At 38.9% G+C, this 25,333-nt stretch overlaps 1 protein-coding gene across 2 annotated transcripts in view; it reads left to right on the forward strand.

Annotated features, from left to right (window-relative positions):
• Nucleotides 1-958: 958 nt before the first annotated feature.
• The window catches only part of tulp4b (TUB like protein 4b), a 32,869-nt gene continuing 8,494 nt past the window's right edge, over nt 959-25,333 (forward strand). The window contains exons 1-14 of one of the 2 annotated variants that reach the window (XM_087289729.1): nt 959-1,006; nt 1,814-2,097; nt 11,270-11,539; nt 11,652-11,780; nt 14,038-14,199; nt 17,092-17,272; nt 19,984-20,091; nt 20,382-20,536; nt 22,225-22,449; nt 22,526-22,760; nt 24,242-24,404; nt 24,591-24,732; nt 24,953-25,046; nt 25,136-25,279. In XM_087289729.1, the coding sequence (XP_087145855.1) occupies nt 2,077-2,097; nt 11,270-11,539; nt 11,652-11,780; nt 14,038-14,199; nt 17,092-17,272; nt 19,984-20,091; nt 20,382-20,536; nt 22,225-22,449; nt 22,526-22,760; nt 24,242-24,404; nt 24,591-24,732; nt 24,953-25,046; nt 25,136-25,279 (2,029 nt within the window). In that variant the 5' untranslated portion in view covers nt 959-1,006; nt 1,814-2,076. The remainder of the gene's footprint in view (nt 1,007-1,813; nt 2,098-11,269; nt 11,540-11,651; nt 11,781-14,037; nt 14,200-17,091; nt 17,273-19,983; nt 20,092-20,381; nt 20,537-22,224; nt 22,450-22,525; nt 22,761-24,241; nt 24,405-24,590; nt 24,733-24,952; nt 25,047-25,135; nt 25,280-25,333) is intronic. The other variant, XM_087289730.1, reaches the window with a different exon arrangement.

Raw genomic sequence — 25,333 nt, forward strand, 5'->3', positions numbered from 1 at the left:
TTGTTAGACACTTTCTGAGTTGCTATACATAGGCTACTAGTAACAATACTCTATTTCTTCTACGAAAATTGTAAAAATATCAGTGTACCAACTTATATTAGAACTAACGTCTTCTAACTGAATTAGTTTCATTTTTTTAGAAAAAGCTAAACAGAACTAAACTAAAAGCCAATGGAATTTAAACTCGTGCTGTGAAGCGTCATTCCATTGGTCGGGCAACTGAATCAATACGCCCCTTCGAATGAACAAATCTGTGTATGGATTTTTAAACTTAATATCATTATTAGAGCATTCAGGATGTCGTTTTTATACTTTACACAACGCTTTAATAGAACTCACACAACGGAAATTTGATCAGAAATAAAATATGCAGGTAAAAATCTAAATTTAGCACTTTCGTAAAACGGCTTATGTCGTAACCGAGTCGTTTGAGTGAACAATTCAATGATTCATTCACACCTGTCGCCATCTTGTGGCGTAAAACGATTCAGTTACATTTATTAAATGCAGTTGGTCATTTTTGAAGATTTTAAAATTTGCTTTAAAGAAAATCACAATGTAATTCGTGTTAAATAGATAAACAGTGATAAAATGAACTAAACCAACTTAAATAAAAGCTGCAACAATGAATGACGTCTAACAATGAATAATCTAACAAATTAGTATTGTACCGTCTTTGATATTAATTTCAGTGATTCCAGCAGCATTATTGCTTCATATTAACCCGCATGATAAAATAAGAGTGAATGTTAATGATTTAAATCAGTCTGGTTTGCCTCTGCACCGCATTTTGTGTGTGTGTACTATCTGTATGTGGTTGACAGTCACGTGATCAACAGCACGTCAGAGCGCGGGTTGCCTTCGATTGCCAAAAAATCCCTCCTTCAAGGATTATTTTGCGCCACAATACAGCATCCCTCTTCGTGCCTTTAATCTTCAGCGGGGGTGAAAATCCACTGCGAGAATCTGGCAACCATTTAGACGCATTGAGAGCGAGTTGGTAGAGGTGAGTTTGCTGCTAGAAATGAATGCAGAATTTGTATGTTCTTACTCGACTGAGTTATTTAATCCTTAGCTCACGTTGTTTTCATCGGATTTCGTTGGAATGTCACAACAATAGTCAATGCTGTATTCGTGATGCTTGTGCAGTTATATCACGAGTGTAGGTGGCAACCATAGTTGATGGATTTATTCATTATTATTAACTGCATCTAGTTTAAATACATTTATTACCTGACACAATTCTTATATTAGTATATTTATGAGTCTTAGGATCTGGCATCCCTGTATACCTATTTTATTTTTCAATATTGATTGTATTGTACTCTAAACACAGGATATTTCCTATATATTTTATCAATATGATGCTCTGTTGAGAACTGTTTATGTCAGAGATGAGATTAAATGCAGTGATGAAGAAGTCTCAGGCTGGGTGTCATTAAAATTCAGCCATCATCACATCCCTGTTGCCATGACGCCTGCGAGCTGCCTCATCCTTTAGTTGTGCAGATTTTTTTTTTCTCCTGTATCTCTTTTGCATGCCTTTTTTGGACATATGCTTCGATGCACAATTCCTCTAGCGTTCATCTGTGTATAAAGCATGAATTGCAGGGGTCTTTGAACGTCCTGTGACGTCACGGGGGGATCAATGTCAACTCAAGTGTGGGTGCAGGCAGAGAAATGAAATGTCTTTAAATGATTCTGCATGCAGAGCTCGCCTCAACGGTGGCTTTGTAAGACACACGACTGTTTCAGTGCTACATCTTAAACTCATACATTTATATGTGTGTTTCTCTTTTTTTTTTTTGCCTAGAAATGCTTGGACTGCTGAAGGCTGGTTTTGTATGGTGAGGGAAAGCTACGGCGGGCCTTGACATTTGATTATTTTGTTGAATAAAAATAGGATAGGCTGTATTGCTCGTGCTGTGCTGTGGTCACAGACTATAATGGCCTGATTTTAGACACGCTCTTTCTTAAGACACATCTGCAGTCAGACATTGCTCTCGTTTTACTGCACATTTTTTGAATAAGCAAGCAAAATGGAGCACTCCTTCAAAGACCGGATTCGGACTAATAATGTCCAGGGACTATGAAGAGGTGAGTGTTTTTCAAATATGTATTCTGATATGCATGAAAAGAAATATATATATATATATATATATATATATATATATATATATATATATATATATATATATATATATATATATATACTACAGTTGTAGATTAACGTCAAATAGAATGGATGATACAGAATTAATCCATCTAAAAGTCATAATTTTTTTAATTCTGACCATTTTATGGTATTAATGAGACAGTTTATGAAATGTGTTGTATTTGTCACATAACGTAATTAATAATTGCAATTATTCTATGACTATTCTATGCATATTTTATGGTACTACTTGATACAGTTCATGATATATGTTGTATTTGTCAAATAACTTGTATTTATATGTAAGTGTATAATATACAGTTGAAATGATGTTTAACAGAGCAAGGAAATTTTCACAGTATGTCTGATAATATATTTTTTTTCTGGAGAAAGTCTTATTTGTTTTATTTCGGCTAGAATAAAAGCAGTTTTTAATTTTTTAAACAACATTTTAAAGATAAAATTATTAGCCCCTTTAAGCAATATTTGTTTCCGATGATCTACAGAACAAACCATCGTTATAGTTATTGAACTTGCCTAATTACCCTAACCCGCCTAGTTCACCTTATTAATCTAGATAAGCCTTTAAATGCCACTTTAAGCTGTTTAGAAGTGTCTCCTAAAAAATATACAGTCAAATATTATTTACAGTCATCATGGCAAAGATAAAATAAATCAGTTATTATAAATTAGTTATTAAAACTATTATGATTAGAAATGTGTTGAAAAAAATCTTCTAATAATTCTAACTTTACCTGTGTGTGCCACTAGCATCAGTAAATTAATATAAACAAGTCGTGACAACTATTATTTCATTCATTTTCTTTTCGGTTTTGTCCCTTTATTAATCTGGGGTCGCCACACGTTTTGTATTCTGATACACATGAAAGGAAATATGTATTTACTACAGCTTTAGATTATTTTAGAGATAGAATAGATAAAGATAAATTGTTTTGGTAGTGTAAAAAAGAGGACACTTACGTCATATTACATCTAAAAGTCATATTTTCTGCATATTTTATGGTATTATGGTTTTTTTCACTTCCTGCTTTGCTACTGTTCGGACGTCTTTGCCCACTGCTCCGCTCTTCGCACTCTTGCTTTTATATCTTATACCCTAATTTTAACTTGAGCCTATCAGCACAGTGCTCAAACAACACGGCTTGAAGAGCAGCATCGATTCTACAAACTTTCTGGAATATAGCTTTACTAACAAGAAAGGAATTACCATCTAAACAATCCTCCCGCTACCAGCTATCAGCTGCTTACATTCCGGAGACGGGAAGACACGGCTGTGAAAATGCCTCTGGATCGGATTAATTCAGATTCTTACTGCTGTACAAACTGCCACAAACTTCTACAAAAGATTGCAGTTCTTGAAACGAAGTTGCTTGCGATCTGACCAGAACTTCAGCTTCATTGTGGATTCTCTCAGCACACAGCCGGTGAGTCCCATAAATCTGTTCCTGCTACTGTTTTGAGCACAGAAAAACAGAAAAGAACTGTTGAAAATGAGCATTGGCATAAACAAGGTGCGAGACCAAAGGGTACTCGAGGGGTCAGATCATACGCTGCCGCATTAGCGTCTTCTACCCCAAATACAGCTCGGACTCAAATACAGCTTCAGAACAGATATGAAGTTTTGAGTAATATGGGTGAAGAATCCCCAAATGTAGTCAGACAGAGATCGCATGATCCAGCAACTAATTCTGCATGGAACAGAGGCTCAAGGCCGACTAGACAGCGGCATTCTGCTCCGATCACACCGGAGATAAGAACACTAGTCGTAGGAGATTCAATAATGAAGAATTTCAGGAGCAGATCTACAATGACCTACTGCTTTCCTCATGCAACAGTTTCTGATGTAAACAAAGAGCTTGAGGAAATTCTGAAAAAGCACAAGACGGCAAAACGGATTATCATCCATGTGGGGAAGAATGATATTCGGAAAGAACAGTCAGAACTACTCAAGAAAGATTTCTGTGAGCTCTTGGAAACAGCTGAAAGATTGAAGGTTCAGCCGTTCATAAGTGGACCACTCCCTGCAAGAGGGACAAATATGTTTTCACGGCTTCTTGGTCTAAATGTATGGCTACAGAAAACATGTAACAAGAAAGGACTGAATTTCATTGACAACTTCAATCTCTTCTGGAACCAAAGACAGCTGTTTACATCAGACGGCCTTCATCCAAACAAACTTGGTGCAAAGGTGCTAAAGGACAATATTTTTTTCTCCCTCAATCATCCATCAGCTGTGTATGCCACTGAACTGAATTGCAAACACACACCTAGCAAATGTCCGGATGACCACAGGACTTCAAATCAGCTCATGAGTGGACTTGTGGCTGACGAATCACCCAAGGACAGTGATAATGCCACGCAGCCAAAACACCCAATGTTGATAGAGACACTATCAGTTGCCCTCTGCTCAACACAGGCAGACTGTGACGCATCAGAACAGCATCAAGTCTCATCACTCAAAAATGATCCTCAGGAAAACATATTTCTGCAGACAGAATCTCCAGATGCACAGCCTCTGTCACCGGACACGTTCTCATTGTCACAATGTTCACCACTCTTGGGTTTTTCAAAAAAGATGGAGGAACTGGTGTATGCTGGAACTAAACTTTCACACTCCATTGCCGCAAGCCCCCAGTTACCAACCAAAAAGCGGCCTGCTCCACAACCACCTATGAGCCCACCTGGAAGAGCCCTCCGATCACACCGCCAGGGCCCAAACAACAACGCCCCATCTTCAGCTGGTGAACACAAGAGCTGTCACTGATGTGTGTCGGGGGCCTGCTTAGATAACAGTGTCTTTATCAAATGTTTTCAGAACAAGCAGGAACCCAGTGTGTCTGTAGCTTTCTCTAAGCAGATATGTGTTGTGTTAAGTGACAGAAAACCAAAGACTTCATCAGGCCGTTTAGCAAATCATTCAAATCTGGTGTCTATTAAATGTAGATCTGAGACTACTATAGAAAAAACAGCTAAAACTGTTAAGTTAGCGCTTTTAAACATCAGATCACTCAACAATAAGTCTCTTTTAGTCAATGATTTTATCAACACAAATTGCCTTGATTTTATGCTTTTAACTGAAACTTGGCTAGATGACAGTTGTAGCGCAGCAGTTCTGAATGAAGCAGCTCCTTTAAACTTTGACTTTTTGAGTGTTTGCAGAGCTAATAGGAGAGGTGGAGGCATCGCTGCCCTGTTTAAAGATGTGTATGAGTGTAAACAAGTGTCATTTGGTGACTATCTGTCTTTTGAATATCTGAGTATAGCACTAAAAGGGTCTCCACGCATCTTACTGATCATTATCTACAGACCTCCAAAATATTCTCCAGCTTTTATTGAGGATTTTACAGAGCTGTTATCAATAGTAACCTCTGAATTTGATTATTTTAGTATTGCTGGGGATTTTAATATTCACATTGATAATCCAGAAATCAATGCTGTAAAAGAACTGATGACTGTTTTTAACACTTTTGATCTGACTCAGCATGTTCAAGGACCCACACACAATCGTGGACACACTCTTGATCTACTTATAACTAAGGGTTTACACATTTCATCGACTGTTGTTAAGGATGTGGCACTATCTGATCATTTCTGTATCTTTTTTGATATATTGATCACTCCAGCTATTAAAGACAGATCTGTCTCTGTCAGAAAGAGATGCATAAATGAGAACACTAGTGAGCAGTTTATGAAGGCCATATCACTAGCACCAAGTATATCTGCAGATTCTGTTGATTCTCTCCTTGATTTGTTCAATTCTAAAATTGAGAATGTCATAAATGACATCGCTCCTGTTAAAGTCAAGAAGATGACTGGCAGGCAAAAGGGATCTTGGACAAGGTCACCGAAAGTACAAATGATGAAAAGACAGTGCAGAAAATCTGAGCGTATGTGGAGAAAGACAAAACTAGTAGTCCATTATAACATCTATAAAGACAGTCTTCATGCCTTTAATATGGAACTAAACACTGCCAGACAGACTTTCTTTTCAAGCCTTATAAACAGCAACTTAAATAATGCTCGTACACTCTTTGCAACGATAGAGAGACTCACAAACCCCCCCAGTCAGATTCCAAGTGAGCTCCTCTCTGAAAGCAAATGTAATGAGTTTGCTCATTTCTTCACTGATAAGATTAATAATATCAGAAAGGCAATCAGCTCATCCAATCAGCCAAGTTGTGTCGATATCAAACAAGCTCAACCACAACTTAAGAAATCAGACATTATGTCTGATTTCATGGCAATTAACGGTAAAATCTTAGAAGAGACTGTGCAAGTTATGAAAACATCAACCTGCAGTCTTGACACGCTCCCCACATCATTCTTCAAAACGGTGTTTACCTGTTTAGAAATGGATCTTCTAAAAGTGGTAAATGCTTCACTTCTATCAGGGATTTTTCCAACCTCACTTAAAACTGCAGTTGTTAAACCCCTCTTGAAGAAGAGCAACCTGGATAACACCCTATTGAGCAATTACAGGCCAATCTCAAATCTCCCTTTCATTGGCAAAATCATTGAAAAAGTTGTTTTTAACCAGGTTAACAAGTTCTTAAACTTCAGGGGGTGTTTAGACAATTTTCAATCGGGGTTCAGAGCACATCACAGTACAGAGAGCGCTCTTATAAAGATAATCAATGATATACGCCTAAATACAGATTCAGGTAAAATAACAGTGCTGGTATTGTTGGATCTCAGTGCTGCATTTGACACTGTCGATCACAGCATACTTCTGGATAGGCTGGAAAACTGGGTTGGGCTATCTGGCACGGTCCTCAAATGGTTTAGATCTTACCTAGAAGGTAGAGGTTACCATGTCAGTATAGGTGACCATAGGTCGAGGTGGACACCCATGACGTGTGGAGTCCCACAAGGCTCGATTCTGGCACCTCTCCTGTTCAACCTTTACATGCTCCCTCTAAGCCAAATAATGAGAAAGAACCAAATCTCCTACCACAGCTATGCTGATGACACTCAGATCTACCTAGCCTTACAGCCTAATGACTACAGCCCCATTGACACCCTCTGCCAATGCATTGATGAAATGAGCAATTGGATGTGCCAAAACTTTCTTCAGTTAAACAAAGAGAAAACTGAAATTATTGTGTTTGGAAACAAAGATGAGGTTCTCAAGGTAAATGCGTACCTTGGCACTAAAGGTCAAATGACAAAAAATAAGGTCAAGAATCTTGGTGTGACTCTGGAGTCAGATCTGAGTTTCAACAGTCATGTCAAAGCAGTCAGTAAATCAGCATACTATCATCTCAAAAACATAGCAAGAATCAGATGCTTTGTTTCTAGTGAAGATTTAGAAAAACTTGTTCATGCTTTTATCAGCAGCAGGGTGGATTACTGTAATGGACTCCTCACTGGTCTTCCTAAAAAGACAGTAAGACAGTTGCAGCTCATCCAGAATGCTGCAGCCAGAATTCTGACCAGAAGCAGGAAATCAGAGCACATCACACCTGTCCTCAGGTCTTTACACTGGCTGCCAGTTACATTCAGAATAGATTTTAAAGTATTATTACTGGTCTATAAATCACTAAATGGCCAAGGACCTCAATACATTACAGATATGCTCACTGAATACAAACCTAACAGATCACTCAGATCTTTAGGATCATATAAACTAGAAGTTCCAAGAGTTCAGTCAAAGCAGGGTGAATCGGCTTTTAGCCACTATGCCCCTCGCTGCTGGAATCAGCTTCCAGAAATGATCAGATGTGCTCCAACAATAGGCACATTCAAATCAAGACTGAAAACACATCTGTTTAGCTGTGCCTTTACTGAATGAGCACTGTGCTGCGTCCGACAGATTGCACTATCATGTTTTTCTCTTCTTCTTCATTCTTTTATATCACATTTTACCTGTTTTTATGTTTTGTTTTGTTTTTATGCATTTTTATTATTTGTTTTTATTTTTATTTTACTTGTTTCTTTTATTCTTGTTTATGTAAAGCACTTTGAATTGCCATTGTGTATGAAATGTGCTATATAAATAAACTTGCCTTGCCTTGCCTTATTACTTGATACAGTTCATGATATACGTTGTATTTGTCACATAACTTGTATTTATATGTAAAGAGTGTAATATATGTGCCACTAGCATCAGTAAATTAATATAAATAAGTTATAGATAATTATTATTTCATATACGTTGGTAGATTTGAAATTGATATACGTCTTTATTTTTCTTTTGCATTTTAATTTGATAGAAAATAGCCATCTTTAAGTGAACTTCAGTAAATCCATATCCATTATATATATATATATATATATATATATATATATATATATATATATATATATATATATATATATATATAGTAATTTATATATTTATGGATGATGACGGGCGATGTCGCCTCACAGCAAGAAGGTCGCTGGTTCGAGCCTCGGCTGGGTCAGTTGGTGTTTCTGTGTGGAGTTTGCATGTTCTCCCTGCGTTCGTGTGGGTTTCCTCCGGGTGCTCCGGTTTTCCCCCACAGTCCAAAGACATGCGGTACAACTGATCCAGCCGAGGCTCAAACCAGCAAACCTCTTGCTGTGAGACAACAGTACTACCTATTGCGTCACTGCGTCACCCCTTATTTTTGTTTAGTTTTCATTATTTTTATTTTAAATTTAATGATGTGTTAATATTGTGGTCATTTTCTTACTGTTTATGTAGTTTTTAAAAAACTTTTATATTAATTTGGGAGTTTGCATGTTATCCCCATGTGGCGTGGGTTTCCTCCGGTTGCTCCCGTTTACCCCACAGTCCAAAGACATGCGCAATAGGTGAATTGGGTAAGCTAAATTGGCCGTAGTGTATGTGAGTGTGTGCAAGAGTTTCCCAGTGTTGGGTTGCGGCTGAAAGGGCATCCACTGCTTAAAACATATGGTGGATAAGATCTTGGTTCATTCCGCTGTGGCGACCCCAGATTATTAAAGGGACTAAGCCGAAAATAAAATGTTGCCTCACTTCCTATGAAGTGCTTTGAAATGTGCATATTTTTATTTGATGTTTGACGTAATTTCAACTGAACCATAAAGAGAGGGTGGGACATAGAGTAGCTTCTCTCTTTTAAAAAACAGCCAATAGAGATTCGTCTTTATCACCGCTTAGCCAGTGAGAGTGGTTGAGCTCAAGCGCATCAAATGAAAAGCAAATCTTGAAGGGAGCGGGTCAGATACTAGAGAGCAGGGTCAAGATGGTCCCCCGGGTTCCCTGGTTTTCTTCCCACTGTCCAAAAACATGCAACTTAAGTTATTGACTAATCAAAATCAGCACCATAGACATGCTCCTAGTAAGTAGTTATGTCTTAAGAGCAACCACTATCTGTTCATTTGCTACTACAGCAGGGGAGTTCTTGAGATCTACCTTAGCTCAAACTCCCCGCTCGCCTTGCAAATGGGAGGGAGCCTCGGGCTCGAGAATCTTATGAGCTCAGGGCTCTCTCCCAGGACAGCAGGAAAAACAAGCTTTATAATCAATCATCAGCTAGTGCAGAGGTTCTCAAAGTGGGGGTCGGGACCCCCCGATGGGTCGCGGGACAATGAAGGGGGGTTGCCTGGTGATTTTTAAAAATCAATAAATTTTTATTAAACCTTAAGACTTACTGTATTTTATCAATAACCTACTGAAGAGAAAAAAAATAGTCGTTTATAGTTACTATAAACTATATAGTTACTATAGTAGCTTTTAGTTACTAGTTCTACTGGATTGCGACTTCTCGGGTAATTACATTATACTAAAGACACAGAAATACTGTCAGATGCAGCAGATTTTGTAACACCAGGTTAAACTTTCTAGCTCATTTACAGCACTGACATACATAAAAAAACAAAGAATAGACTTGGGTCTATTGGTGAGTTTACATACATTGCATACAAGGTTTCTGTATTTATAACCAACACCTCAGAGAATATTGGGGGTCACGTGTCACTGGCATTGTCATTTTGGGGGTCGCGGGCTGAAAAGTTTGGGAACCCCTGAGCTAGTGTGAACTCTTGAAATACGTTTAAGAAAATATTCTGATTTAGAGTCTACCATGTAAACAGACATTTTTTAATAATTTAATCCAAATAAGGCCATAATCAAACTAAACAAAAATCGGATTAGGATGTGGAGTATGCCGATATTAGTCACATCATTGAAGTGCTGTACAAACACCGCAAACTATTACTGTCATTTAGGACTTTTCACCACATTTTGCAACAGGATAGCCTACACACACAAGGCTGTGTGACACTATTATTTACACCTACCAAGTCAATGAAGGACCACAGACACACACAGTGAAATGCAGAGGGTTTTTTTTTTCCATGCGGCGTGCAGTTTCAAATTCTATTAAAACAAGCTCTTCCAGCATCATACTCACATCCAATATCTCGTTTGTCACAGGGGGCATGCATGAAATGTTCCCAAGTGAAAGTGAAAGTGCCAAACTGCAGTAATAGTCGACAAACTAAAAATAAAACGCTCGAAATTACATGAAACTCCAGAGAAAATGTGGATAGCGTGACGTTAATGACGTTAATCGAATGATGTGCTATAACATGAAAAGCAAGATCATGAAAGGAACTTTCAAAACACAACTCATATAAACGCCTTAATTATGTCATTGTCTTATTCAGATTGAGGCAAATAATTTGATTACTGATGTCCATGTAAACGTAGTCCTTGCTATTTTTTAGGATGAATAATTAATCTGCATGTCATTAAGAAAAAAAATTCGTAATCTTTAATTGAAATCTGAGAATGCACTTTCTGTTTGTTTTCAGTTAAATTTTCAGATTACGTCTGTCTGAGGTATTGGGCGTGGCTAACATACTTAACCACGCCCCTTCAGCTGTCAGTTTTGACAAAAACAAAAGAGGTGAGGAGGAGGAGTCTGTTAGGTTGTAATAGCTCTTTTAGAATGAAATGCCTACTTTACAACATCCAATCAGCTTGCAGTACATAAAACAAGCCACGCCCACTGTTTACTCATTTAATATTCTGTTTCTTGAGGAACTGCATCACAATACAGAGAAATAAACAGTCGCGGCTTCCGGTTTGTGCAAACTTTAAATATTCCTTCATTAACACTCAGTCTCCTTCTTCACCAACAGTCTGGTCAGTCTGTAGGGATGTTGGCTGCGGTGGAGCATGGTCCGGTCCTCTGCAGTGACTCCAACATCCTCTGCCTCTCATGGAAAGGACGGGTTCCTAAAAGTGAGAAGGAGAAGCCGGTGTGCAGGAGACGCTACTATGAGGAAGGCTGGCTGGCCACCGGGAACGCCAGAGGTGTTGTGGGAGTGACCTTCACGTCCAGTCACTGCAGGAGAGACAGAAACACCCCGCAGAGAATCAACTTCAATTTACGGGGTCACAACAGTGAGGTGAGTTTGCGTCTTCTTGATAGTTTTTGTTTAGCTGATGTTTAGTTAAATTTGCTATCCTGTTCATAAGTAACATGCATTCCTACAAAATGTTCCCATGGTTTTTGCACAGGTCGTCCTTGTTAGGTGGAATGAACCGTTTCAGAAGCTGGCAACTTGTGATATGGAGGGAGGGATATTTGTGTGGATCCAGTATGAAGGAAGATGGTCTGTAGAGCTGGTCAATGACAGAGGTGCTCAGGTATTTTACTATTTAAGCTTTTTTTATATTTATCTATGCTGAATGAGCGTCAAAGATTGATGAACTTACAATGTGTTCGATCTGAATTGTATTAATATTGATATATATAAAATCTGATTATTGGTGTCGATGTAAACATGCTCAATATGATAAAACTGAAAAATCTACTAAAGTTGAATTAACTCTGAGTCATACTGATATAGGGCTCTATTTTGAAGGTCCATGCGCAGAGCGCAAAGCGCAGGGCGCAAACGCTTTCAGGGCGTGTCAGAACGCATTTTTGCTAATTTAAGGACGGGAAAATCCACTTTGGCGCCATGGCGTATGGTCTAAAAGGGTTGAGTTTATTTTCTTAATGAGTTATAGGTGTGTTTTGAGAATAAACCAATTAGAGTCTCATCTCCCATTCCCTTAAAGAGCCAGCTGCGTCGCGCCAGGAGCGCGTTTGCTATTTACAGGACGCAAAGTAAGTCTAACTGGAAAAACTGAGCATTTCAATAGCAAACAGTTAACAGATGACAGTTTTTTTAACAGAAAACTGTTAAACAGAGCATCTACTGCGTGAGAATGAGACATAATGGATCACTTTCACTTTCGCTCTTGCACAGACATCAATTAGTCTATAAATAATTAATTGCGTTTGTTAAGCTCAAATATTTGTTTCAAAACTATTTCTCAATTCAGTTCTAATTTCCAGCAAACGAATAAGTGAATAATAATAACGAAGTGTGTTCAAAAACATGAGTTATATCCTAAAACACATGCTGTGCCCCATATGGTCTAAAACCTGACAGGTGGGCAAATCTAAGCTTGTTTTTAATGAAACAAACATAAATATGGATATAATAAATAATACTGCTAATAATAATAACATTATACAAAAGCAAATTGTTATGAATGAACTGAAAAAGCCTCCCAAGATGAAGAAGACATAAAAGCAGTGATTTTTCATATTTATGTAGGCTAGAAAATAATGTCTTGTAATTTTTAATCCTTTATATTTATATCCTATATCTATTCTTATTATATCCTATATATATTCCCTTAATATTTAAATGTTTTCATATGTAAAGATATTTGCCTATTGCTCTCTTGTGCGTATTAAGCAGTGTGTAAGCGTCTAAAGAGTTTAGACCGGGTTAGTTTTGGTCTAATGAAAAATCTATTACAGTTTCTCAAAATAGCAACGCGCCAGCGGTCCGCCTCAGAACGCCTTCCTTTTTAGACCAGAACGCCTATGGGCGCACATATGAGCGCTAATGCATTTGCTATTTAAACAGCGTAGCGCAACACCTCAAAACGACTCTTGCGCCAAGCTGAAACTACCAAAAGACTATTGCGCCGCACGTATGATAGGGCCCATTGACTTCTATATCAGCATCAGTTTTGGTTACTACCAAAAGTTAACCCGTTAGTTAACCCTTTAATTTGCAGTTCATGTACAAAATGTTGTTTTCATAAATAAAAGCTGCAGTATATTATCTAATATTTTCCATATTTTAGAGGAAAAACACTTTCTTGGGGAGTGTTGCAGTCTTGGATGAATTAGTGATCAGAAAAATCATTCATTTTGATACAAAATTTCCTTTCAAGTACACGAAAAACTCCACTTCAACACATACGGATTTGTCAGTGTATGAATACAAGACATGCTGTGATATTCATATTAACACCTACATAATTGGCATTACATAATTTTAATTAAAGGTGCTGTATGCAAGTTTTTGACTTTTGAGCATAAAATACCATAATATATTTGCAGATATTTAAGAGACATGCCGAGTAAACATTCTTGTTTATCTGAAATATAATGCTGAAGTCAGATATTCTTTGAAAATGGGCCAGAACGTCTGCCTTTGTTTTGGTACTTTTAACCCGCCCAATGCCACTTTAGCCAATTATATTTCAGCAACCCAGGTTGCCTTTATGGTTAATCGCATACTTATGCACTATTCAACGCCATTTTGTAGTATAAATAGTGTAAGTAGTGTTTTCACACTGAAAACTCTAAAAAATAATAAGTGCACTTTATATACCCGGATGATGCACTCATTCAGCCGCTAAAATGAAGTGTGTAATGATGGACACTTCACACACTCAACGACCGCAGGTTTGCTTACGTAGCAGAAGGGGCGGAGCTATCGGATGCACATGTTGAATGTTTATTAATGAAACTCTAACTAATTACAAATATTATTTTGCAATATAAACAAATTCTGGTAGGAAAGTAATGAACAAATGATGATTTGTCTTCTAGGTGAGTGACTTCACCTGGTCCCATGATGGCACCCAGGCCTTAATCGCCTACAGAGACGGTTTTGTGCTGGTGGGCTCAGTCAGCGGTCAAAGACACTGGTCATCTGAGATCAATCTGGAGAGTCAAATCACCTGTGGGATCTGGACCCCCGATGACCAGCAGGTAACGCTTTCAGTGTGGCTTCTTAAAAAAAGAGAGATGGCGAAGTTATTAGTTCTCCAAATGAAATTAAAGTTGTTTTTAAAAAAAATTCACAAGTGATGTTTAACCGAACAAGGACATTTTCACAGTATTTACTATTATACATTTCTTCTATTTCTTTTGGAGGATTTTTTTGAAGACTGACATTATTTGCCTCCTTAGGAATTTATATTTTGGTTGGCACGATAGCCCAGTGGTTAGAGCGTCGACATCACTCTTGTAACAGTGAAGTGACGCTGACAACAGGAGTGCGGATCCAAATGCAGGTTTATTAGAATGGTCAGGCAAGCAATGGTCAACACAGGGGCAAACATGTATACAGGCAAGCCAGAATCGTAGCAGATGGTCAGAGGCAGGCAGCAGACAGGAATAAACAAATAAACGAGGCGAGAATCTAAAAACAAAGCAGAGCAAGACAAAGGAAAACGCATTGTAGTGTCACAAACAAAACACAAGACTCAGCAATGAGTGTTTCAAAGTGAGTCGAATATATGTGTGTGTAATCAGTCATTGAGCAGCATCAGCTGTGAGAGTGTAATCAGTCAGGATTTGAAACTGGTTGTGAGTGTGTGTGTGGTGCATGACTGGGTTTTGTAGTCCATTATGAGGCAGGATTGTAGTTCATGTGAGTGTGCATGTTTTCCAGGAATCTCTGGTGGTTAGATCGCTGGTGATCGTGAAAGCTGTAGGCATCCCAAGTTCGAATCCTGGCTCATGGACCTTTTCCAATCCTCTAGTTCTCTTATTTGACCTTCTGTCATCACACGGTTCCATCAAATATTGGCAAAAAGTCAAAAATAAATCTGAAAAAACCCTGCAGAGTTTAGCTCCAACTTGCCTCAACACATCTGCCGGGGTGTTTCAAGTATACCTAGTAAGACCTTAATTAGCTTATTCAGGTGTGTTTGATTAGGGTTGGAGCTAAAATCTGCTGGACACCAGACCTCTAGGAATAAGTTTGGTCATCCATGGCCTAGTGGTTTGAGCATTGACATAAAGCACAACAGTGCTCTCGCTGTCCCAAGTTCGAATCCCACCTCGTTGGCCTTTCCTGATTCTGTCCCCCTCTGTCCCATTTCACTTTCTACTGAATCCTTAAATCTTCGCACTTGACTTTCTACTGAATCCTTACTCATCCTACTGTCCTATCATATAAAGGCAAAATGGAAAAAAAATAACTCTTAAAAGAAATTATATTTTGGTCGGCACGTATTTGTAATGTAATGTAATGTGTATTTATATAACGCATTTATTGTGTATGGTCATACACCCAAAGCGCTTCACAATCATGGGGGGGGGGGTCTCTCCACACCACCACCAGTGTGCAGCATCCACTTGGATGGTGCGACGGCAGCCACAGGACAACGGCGCCAGTGCGCTCACCACACACCAGCTATTGGTGGAGTGAAGAGACAGTGATAGAGCCAACTCGGTGGAAGGGAATGATTGGGAGGCCATGATTGTAAGGGCCAATAGAGGGACTTTGGCCAGGACACCGGGGTTACACCCCTGCTCTTTCATGAGAAGTGCCATGGGATTTTTAATGACCACAGAGAGTCAGGACCTCGGTTTAACGTCTCATCCGAAAGACGGCGCCTACTGACAGTATAGTGTCCCCTTCACTTTTTGCTGGGGCATTAGGACTCACGCAGACCACAGGTTGAGTGCCCCCTGCTGGCCTCACTAACACCACTTCCAACAGCAACCTAGTGTTCCCTAGTGGTCTCCCATCCAGGTACTGACCAGGCTCAGACCTGCTTAGCTTAAGTGAGTAACCGGTCTTGGGCTGCAGGTTGATATGGCTGTGGCATATTTTTTTGGTCTGTGGAATGTTTGGAATGGTCTGTATGTATGAAAGGGGCCATTGTCATGTGGCCGATGTCGCATCATCCAAGTGGATGTTGCACACTGGTGATGGTGTGGAGTGCACCCCCCCCATGATTTTGATTTTGGCCATACACGATAAATGCTCTATATAAAAACACATCGCATTAAAAAGTGGTTAGAGCAGGGGTGTCAAACTCAATTCCTGGAGGGCCGAAGCCCTGCACAGTTTAGTTCCAACCCTGCTCCAACACACTTACCAGTAGGTTTCAAACAAGCCTGAAGGACTCAATTAGTTTGATCAGGTGTGTTTAATTAGGGTTGGAACTAAACTGTGCAGAGCTGCGGCGCTTTTGGAACTGAGTTTGACACCTGTGGGTTAGAGCATCGACATTGCTCCGGGCGTCCAGAGCTAGAATCCCGGCTCGTGGGCTTTTCCCAATTCTGTCCTTCCCTCTCTCCCAGTACAGACAATACAAAAAGTACAAACATAGTGCAACGCAAAGGCAAGGCAAACTTACATATAAAAAAAACAGTAGGCATAAATATAAAAAAGAACATGAATAAATAACAATAGCATTGATTTTATTCCGTATACTGAGTTTAATCTGCACATGAGGTAATTAAAGGTGGTTCAATTGGAAAATGGCCTGGGGAAAAACTGTTCTTGTGGCTTGCTGTGTTAGTGCACAGTGCAAACACCTTTAAATGTCACTTTAAGCTGAATACTAGTATCTTGCAAAATAACTAGTATAATATTATGAACTCCCATCATGGCTATGACAAAATAAATCAGTTATTATAAATGAGTTATTAAAACTATTATGTTTAAAATCTTATGGACAAAAAATCTCTACATTAAACAGCACTTGGGAAACATTTAAAAAAGACCAAAGTTTCACAGGAGGGCTAATAATTTTGTCTTCAAGCAGTATTTATTGTCAGCAGGCTGTTAGCGAGTGGTGAAGTGACTTGGACTGTTGCCTGCTTTTCCCTAATTTGGTGTTTGCATTCGTTTAATCTCCCTAGGTGCTTTTTGGAACGGCAGACGGGCAAGTGATAGTGATGGACTGCCACGGCCGTATGCTTGCCCATGTTCTGCTGCATGAGTCAGATGGCATTGTCAGCATGTCCTGGAACTGCCCGAACTTCCTGGTGGAGGACAGCACCGAGAGCGACACTGACTCTGATGACCAGACGCCAGCTCACGGTACACTCATTCTAGTCAAATGTCTTTATACAGTGCTTCTCAGTCACAACACACTACATTTCAAAACGGATTTACATTTACATACAGTCATTTAGCAGATGATTTTGTCCAAAGCAAGGCATTCAGTGATTAACTAAGAAGAAGCAATGCACACAAGAAGTACTCATTATACAGAGGAACTCTTTGTGCTCAGAAAATTAAGTACTAGAGTAAGGTGGGGGACGTGTTTTTTTAGAGAGATAGAGAAGAGTGTTTCTACGGATGGTTTGGCAAGCCCACTCACCTATGTAAAACACACTTTAGGAATGCACAGTGTTTTTTTTGTGTGCTGATTCTAAGAAAGTGTCTGGTGCAAATGTGCAAAGCTGGTGCTGGGTTAAGTGTCATAGAAATGAAAGAGTGTGTTTTTTACAGGTGGTTTGTCAAACCTACTCAACTGTGTGAGGCACATTTAGGCCCCATTTACACTATTGCATTTTCGTTTTAAAACGCATAAGTTTTGCTACGGTTACGCCACCCGTCCACACTACGCCAGAGTTTTCGAGCGCTGAAAACAGAGCGTTTTGGAAACGCTAAAGAGGCCATTTTCATTTTAAAACACTGCTGCTCCATCTCAGTGTGGATGGGGGAAAACGAAGACATCTGAAAATGGAGGCTGCGGACATTCGCCTCTCTGATTGGGGCTTTTCCTCAATATTAAGTAGCCTACACACAGTTCAGTCCTGTATCCTCTCCTTCTAAGTTCAGACTTCACAAGTTTGATATGGAGAACAGACTCCTGAGGACATGTCGGGTAATCTTCAAAGGGAACAGTGTACTTTACAACCTTATTCACATCATCCTGGATACGTACGTTGTTTCACTATCTCAACAATAAAATGAAAACAGTATATAAGGAACTGCTATTTTCATTTTGATATTAACAACTTAACAGACAGCAGAAATGTTGAGGCTTGCTGCATATATGAGCGTCATCTTCACTGTATTCATAACAAAACGAAGCCTATAACATCACTGCCTCCTTTCATTCTCATTGAAAATATTAATGAAAATACTGAATATCAGTTTTAATAATTAATAATGGCCATTATAAAAGTATAACGCAGTGGTTCTCAAACTGTGGTACGTGTACCACTAGTGGTATGCAGGCTTCCATCTAGTGGTATGCGGAGGAATGAATCATGTCATGTACATGCTACACACATTTCAAAATTTATTAAAAATGATGTATATAATATGCCATATATGACATATAGCCTAGATTTCTGAGGTAATCTGCCACATTTTTTAACTGTGCAGAGTTGTAGCTGCTTTACTGGGCCTACTAAGCTACTGTATTTCAATACTAATTCATTTTTCATTTTCATTTTAACTACTCATTTTGGTGGTACTTGGAGAGACAATTGTTTTCTGAGGTGGTACTTGATGGAAAAAAGTTTGAGAACCACTGATATAACTTACGATAGGTTTATACATTATAGGAAATAAAGGCAAACAATCAGTCAATATATAGAACGTACGTGGTTACATTAATTATTAACATATCTTTGCGCTCAGCCATAACACGTTATCTGAGAGCATGTAATAGATTTAAAAGAACAAAGTCGGGGAATATGTCGTTAGATATAGACAACAAGATGAATTAAATATCAGGTTAAACAAATATCGAGATTAGATTCAGCGGTAGATCCTTGATGAACAGTCGAGCACAGCTCTCATCCGGCTAGATATGCTGCAGCGCATGCCAGAGTGTATGTGTGTGTGTGGTCACGTGATGTGCCTTTTCAGTGGTTTGGTGTAGACGGAAAGTTATTCAGAAACGCTGGGCGAAACGCCAGTGTGGACGTGGATCGTTTTCATTCTAAAAATCCGTTATAAAACTAAATCGTACTAGTGTAAACGGGGCCTTAGTTTGGGGTTGTTGTGTAGTGAGGTGAGGTAATTCATCATAACTATGAATTTAATTTCTTTATGCCTTATAGTCAGGTCTAAGATGAAGAGGGGTTTTAAATCTTTAATTGTTTTCCATGCATTAGATTTACAGAAAACACACTCTCCAGTGTAACATTATATTATATACTTAAAATTCTTGACATGACGGGACGTTGGCTCAGCGGTTAGCAATGTCGTCTCACAGCAAGAATGTCGCTGGTTCAAGTCCCGGCTGGGTCAGTTGGCATTTCTGTGTTGAGCGTTCTCCCCGTGTTCACGTGGGTTTTCCTCCGGGTGCTCCAGTTTCCCCCCACAGTCCAAAGACATGCGTTATAGGTAAATTGGATAAACTGGCCGTACTGTATGAGTGTGTTTGTGGATGTGAGGTTGTATGGGTGTCTCCCGGAACTGAGTTGCAGCTGGAAGAGCATCCGCTGTGTAAAATGTATGCTGGAATAGTTGGCAGTTCATTCCGCTGTGGTGACCCCTGATAAATAAGGGACTAAGCTGAAGGAAAATTAACGCAATTGCGCAGCCGGTGCCCTTCCAGCCGTAACTCAACACTGGGAAACACCCATACACTCTTGCATTCACACATACTCTACGGACAATTTAACTTACCCAGTTCACTTAACGAATTCACCATGGTTGTTTATGGTTCCATTAATGAACCAGCTGGAAGGGCGTCCGGCCGCTAGCTGGAAGGGATGCTGTGATGTGTATTTTTCTTTTTAAGCATTACCTGACTGTAATACCATTTTTTTTGTTTTGTTTTGAAGTTCAAAATCTAAAACCACTGCTCACGGTTAGCTTCATATCAGGAGATATCAGTTTGATGAACAACTACGATGACCTTTCACCTAACATTATCCGCTCAGGACTGAAAGGTAAAACACTGCTGTTTTTGGAACAAGTTAAACTTATTTTGTTGTTACAGGCACTCAGTTATCATTAACAGGAATGCCGTTATTTTCCAAATTAATCGCACACATCAATTGCATGCTTTTAATTTCTCTAATTCCACAAATCATCATTTTAAAGTACAGTTAAAACTTCCTGCCTATAATATAATACAGTAAAATTAACCTTGACTTGTTTATTAAAGCGATGTGATTGCACAGATCGAATGCTACACTATTCTGATTGTTACTATGAGCTGTAATGTGTGTGTTTTCAGATGTGGAGGTGCAGTGGTGCTCTCAGGGAGATCTGCTGGCAGTGGCTGGGATGGAGAGACATGGGCTGCCCACTGACTCTTTAATGAGGAACGCCCTTGTCAAGTTTTACAATGTCCAAGGAGAACATATATACACTTTAGAAACTCCAGCCCAAGTGAGCTGGGACTTCTCTCATCAGACCAGTCAGCGTTTTTAACAAATCAAGTATATTTAGGTTACCAAAATTTTGAATAATTAAAGGGTTAGTTCACCCAAATTTTTTTAATTATGTCATCGTTTACTCATCCTCCACTTGTTCCAAACCTGTTTGAGTTTCTTTCTTACGTTGAAAACTAAAGATATTTTGAAGAATTTTGAAAACCGAAAGCCACTGACTGATATTATTTTATTCCTGCTGTAGATGTCACAGGTTTCCAACATTCTTCAAAATACCTTTTGTGTATTCAACAGAAGAAAAGAAACTTATAAAGGTTTGACACCACAGGGTGAGTGAGGGATTTTGATTGTCTGGGTGAATAATCATTTTCGGCAGGACAGTGGCTCAGTGGTTAGCACTGTTGATTCACAGCAAGAAGGTCGCTGGTTCAAGTCCTAGCTGGGTCAGTTGGAATTTTTGTGTGGAGTTTGCATGTTCTCCCCATGTTGGCCGGGTGCTCCAGTTTCCCCCACAGTCCAAAGACATGCGCTATAGGTGAATTGAATAAACAAAATTGGCTGTAGTGTTTGTGTGAGAATGAGTGTGTATGGATGTTTCCCAGTACTGGGCTGCAGCTTGAAGGGCATCCGCTGTGTAAAACATGCTGGATAAGTTGGCGATTCATTCCGCTGTGGCGACCCCTGATAAATAAAGGGACTAAGCCGAAGGAAAATGAATTAATAATTTGGTCGAATAACCAGGAATGACTGTGGAAGAACATGCAAACTCCACACAGAAACGCCAACTGACCCAGCTGAGGCTCGAACCACAAGCCTTGCTGTAAGGCGAACGTGCTACCCACTGCGCCAACTTGTAGCCTTGCATTCAATTAATCACGGTAAATTACAGACTTTTTTTAAATATGCTACAAACTTTTATATTTTAAAAGCATATACTTTCCAAAGAATCCTGACTAATATTTTATAAGCACCAAATTAGCATATTATAATGATTTCTGAAGACTGTAGCAAATTACTGGTTTTGCATCAAGTGGTAAAGCAACACAATCTAAAAATGACACAATGACTCAATTACGTATTTGTAATTACATATTGATATTTGCATTTTGACATCATGAAGTCCAAATTATTAGCCGTCCTGTGTTTTTTGCATTTCTTTTTCAATTATTTCCCAAATAACGTTTAACAGATCAAGGAATTTTTCAAAGTATTTCCTATTATATTTTTTCGTCTGAAGAAGGTTTTATTTTTTGTATTTCGACTAGAATAAAAGCAGTTTTAAATTTTTTTAAAGCCATTTAAGGTCAATATTATTAGCCCTCTTAAGCCCTTTTTTCAGATTGTTTACAGAACAAACCATTGTTTTACAATGACTTACCTGATAAACCTAATTAACCTACTGTAGGCAGGCCTTTAAATCGCACTTTAAGCTGAATAATAGTATCTTGAAAGACATCTAGTAAAATAGTATGGTAAGTCATCATGGCAAAGATAAAATAAATCAGTTATTAGAAATGAGTTATTAAAACTATTATGTTTAAAAATGTGTTGAAAAAAAACTTCTTTCCGTTAAACAGAAATTGGGGAAAAACATACAGGAGGACTAATAATTCTTACTTCACCTATACAAGCCACCCATAACTGATATCCTATATTTAACTTAAACAATATGTCTTTTATATTTAGAGGCCCATCACCACTATCTGCTGGGGTCACAGGGACTCGCGGTTGTTTCTGGCCTGTGGACCAGCCCTGTATGTGGTGCGTGTGGAGCACCGTGTGGCCAGCCTGCAGCTCCTGTGCCAGCAGGGCATTGCCAGTGCTCTGAAAGAGGAGAGAGATGTTGGAAAACTGAACATGCCTTCACTCCTCTGCTCCTACGTCACCACTGCATTCATTCCAACCATCAAGGTACAGAAAAAGCAAGTGAAGTCCTGTTAAATGTATGCAGATATATGCATTAATGTATGATCTTTTATCTATCAAGCCCCCCATTCCTGATCCGAACAACATTAGAGACTTTGTGAGCTATCCCACAGCAGGGAACGAACGATTGCACTGCACTATGAAGCGTTCAGAGGAAAACCCTGAGGCTGGAGGCCCCTGTTATACCCTCTATCTGGAACATCTCGGAGGTCTGGTGCCTATTCTCAAGGGCCGTCGCATCAGCAAACTGCGACCTGAGTTTGTCATTATGGACCCAAAAATGGATGGCAAAGCAGGTACAAGTATAGCCTTTTAAGGCTTTATTGCATTTTAAAGGCACAGTATGTAATTTAAGCCACTAGAGGGAGTGAATTCACAACAAACAATGGCGTAGTTTGATGACGCTGTGACTGAGTGTGGAATCGTGGAAGTTGTTGTTTTCATTACATCCTATGGGACGCCTGCAGAAGTCATGTTGATGGATGAGCTAAAGTATTCAACCCTTATTATCATGGTAGTATGAAGCAGAGTAAGGCAGAAAGCTGTTAAAGAGATACGAAAGAAACACCGAAGCAATTGCTGATAAGAGACAAGCGTGACAGCATGAAAGCAGCAGAACTTTTATCATGCCTAACTCCAGCACTTCTGGTTCAGAAGTTCAAAAGAAGTTCAAAAGAAGCAGAACTGTTTTATCAGACTAAATACATTTTAGGCTTCTGTTATAATGCTGCTCTGTGCAGTATAAAACAATACACAACATATTAAAGTGTCTTATGTTTTCCTGGTTTTCTATAAAACCAAATTGGAAATTGAAGATGTGTGATGTCATTAGCATGAACACACAGCATACGCTTCATCTTATGCTGTGTTCACACCAGACCCGGAACGTGCGGATAAATTGCACTATTCGCATGTAAATAGAGGCGTGAACATTTAAGTTTACTCGCTTCGTTCGTGCATGAAAATCTGCTTCATTCGCGCATCAAATTCATTTCACAACAGACACAGATTTGCGCGATGGGCAGGGCTTCTGTCTGCCTGGTGACTCTAGCTTCGTGGCTAAATGGCTAACATTGATTTTATTGAGAAAGTAACTGTGTTTATGTGCTTTATGAAGGCTGAAAAACAGCGTTGATTCGTTTGGAGCAGTGTCTAAGTCCACTAGATCCTTTCAGAAGTGCTCTGTGAGCTCATAAACTCCTCCAGAAACTTAACCTGGATGATGGAAGCATTCAGCGGTGCTTCTGACTGAGCCGAGCCCAGTTTGATGAACTGTTGTCGGTGTGTGCAGAATGATTTTCCCCCGGGACACCAACAACAGGCGCTACGTCATATTCACGCCCCTATAAGAGCAAGTTCCTAATTGGTTGATGCGGCTCGAATGTCCGCTGAAGTTCATATTTTCTAACTCAATCGGTTCATGCGTTAAGCAAGTCAAACACGCAAATCGCACAATTCGCGCCGCACCATTCACGCTTATCGCACTGCAGGATGTCTATTCGCACCTTTGCATTGACTTAACATGTAAATCACTTGCGCTTGACACTACTTCTGTGTCTGGTGTGAACACAGCATTACTAGTTAAAATTGCTAATTTTTGTGGATTTTATTATTCTTTAAAACATTTGGGATAATGTAATGTAAGTACATAAGTCAAAATACAGCATTTAAAGTTGTTCTCATGTTCTGGGTTTTTTTAAATGTTAAAAAATATAAGCATACAATATGTACATTTTTATGGAAGACATCTTAAATTTGATGTAATCTTGTCTTTCAGATGAGGTCTGTGTAAATGGCATGATCTCCTATATGACTGACAGCTGTAACTGCTCAGACTCTAGTGATATTGAGCTGAGTGATGAGTGGGTTGGGCGAAAGTCGCCCAAACTTTCCAGAGGAAACAGGTCTCCTAAGCTTCCTAGGTACTCTAAACATATAAGGTACTGTTGAATATAACATTCATACTACATTACAGGGTGCCTGAAACTTAACATAAATATTTATTTCATCACAACTTTGCAAAAATACAATACAGCAAATTTCTGAAAATTAAAAGGGTTTTAGTCTTGACTAAACAAATGCAAATACCTAATTGTTTTTTATATATATTTGTTTTAAATTTCTAGAATTAATATGGAATCAAGGAAGTCTCCAAAACTTGCCCAAACATCTCAAGAAATGTCTAGGTCGCCTAGATTACCAAAGAAGCCTCCACTTCGGTCTCCGAGTCTCACTCGAAGAGAATTTCCAGTTGATGGTTTTAGTGAGGTACAATATGTTTTAAATTTAATCTTCTTGACTAAAATGGATATGGAATGTGTTTGTATTGCCGCTGTGGATAAGATAACTGTGTAAAAATATTTGTCACATTTCTACACCATGGCCTCAGCAGACACCTCATTTTCTTAAAGCTCCTGCTTTGCAGAAGACAAATGACAGTAAACCGAATTCGAACACTGTTTATAGCTAACATTAATGTGCTTTGCAGCATAATTACTTGGCCCAGGTCACGTCTAACATCTGGGGGACAAAGTTTAAAATAGTGGGTCTTGCCTCTTTTTTGCCAGCTAACCTGGGAGCAGGTAAATAGTTATGTTTTGTATTTTTAAAAATAATTTAAAAAAACAAATGTTTTTAAAACCTGTTTTGACATTGTTGCATGATGTGTCAGTTATTTATAAAACTAGTTTGCTGCACCTGCAACCTCGTCAGATGACCATCTATTTGCCTGAAGTGCGTAAAATTTCCCTGGACTTCATGAGCCTGCCAGTTTTCAACCCCAATGTGTTCAGTGAGGATGAAGATGATTTACCTGGTAAGACTTTTCTGTGCAACTAAAACAAGAAATCAAAGACACGTAAAGAATTAT

The sequence above is a fragment of the Danio rerio genome, chromosome 17 (genome assembly GCF_052040795.2).
Source record: "Danio rerio strain M-AB ecotype USA chromosome 17, GRCz13ab, whole genome shotgun sequence".
In the NCBI taxonomy this organism is placed as follows: Eukaryota; Metazoa; Chordata; class Actinopteri; order Cypriniformes; family Danionidae; genus Danio; species Danio rerio.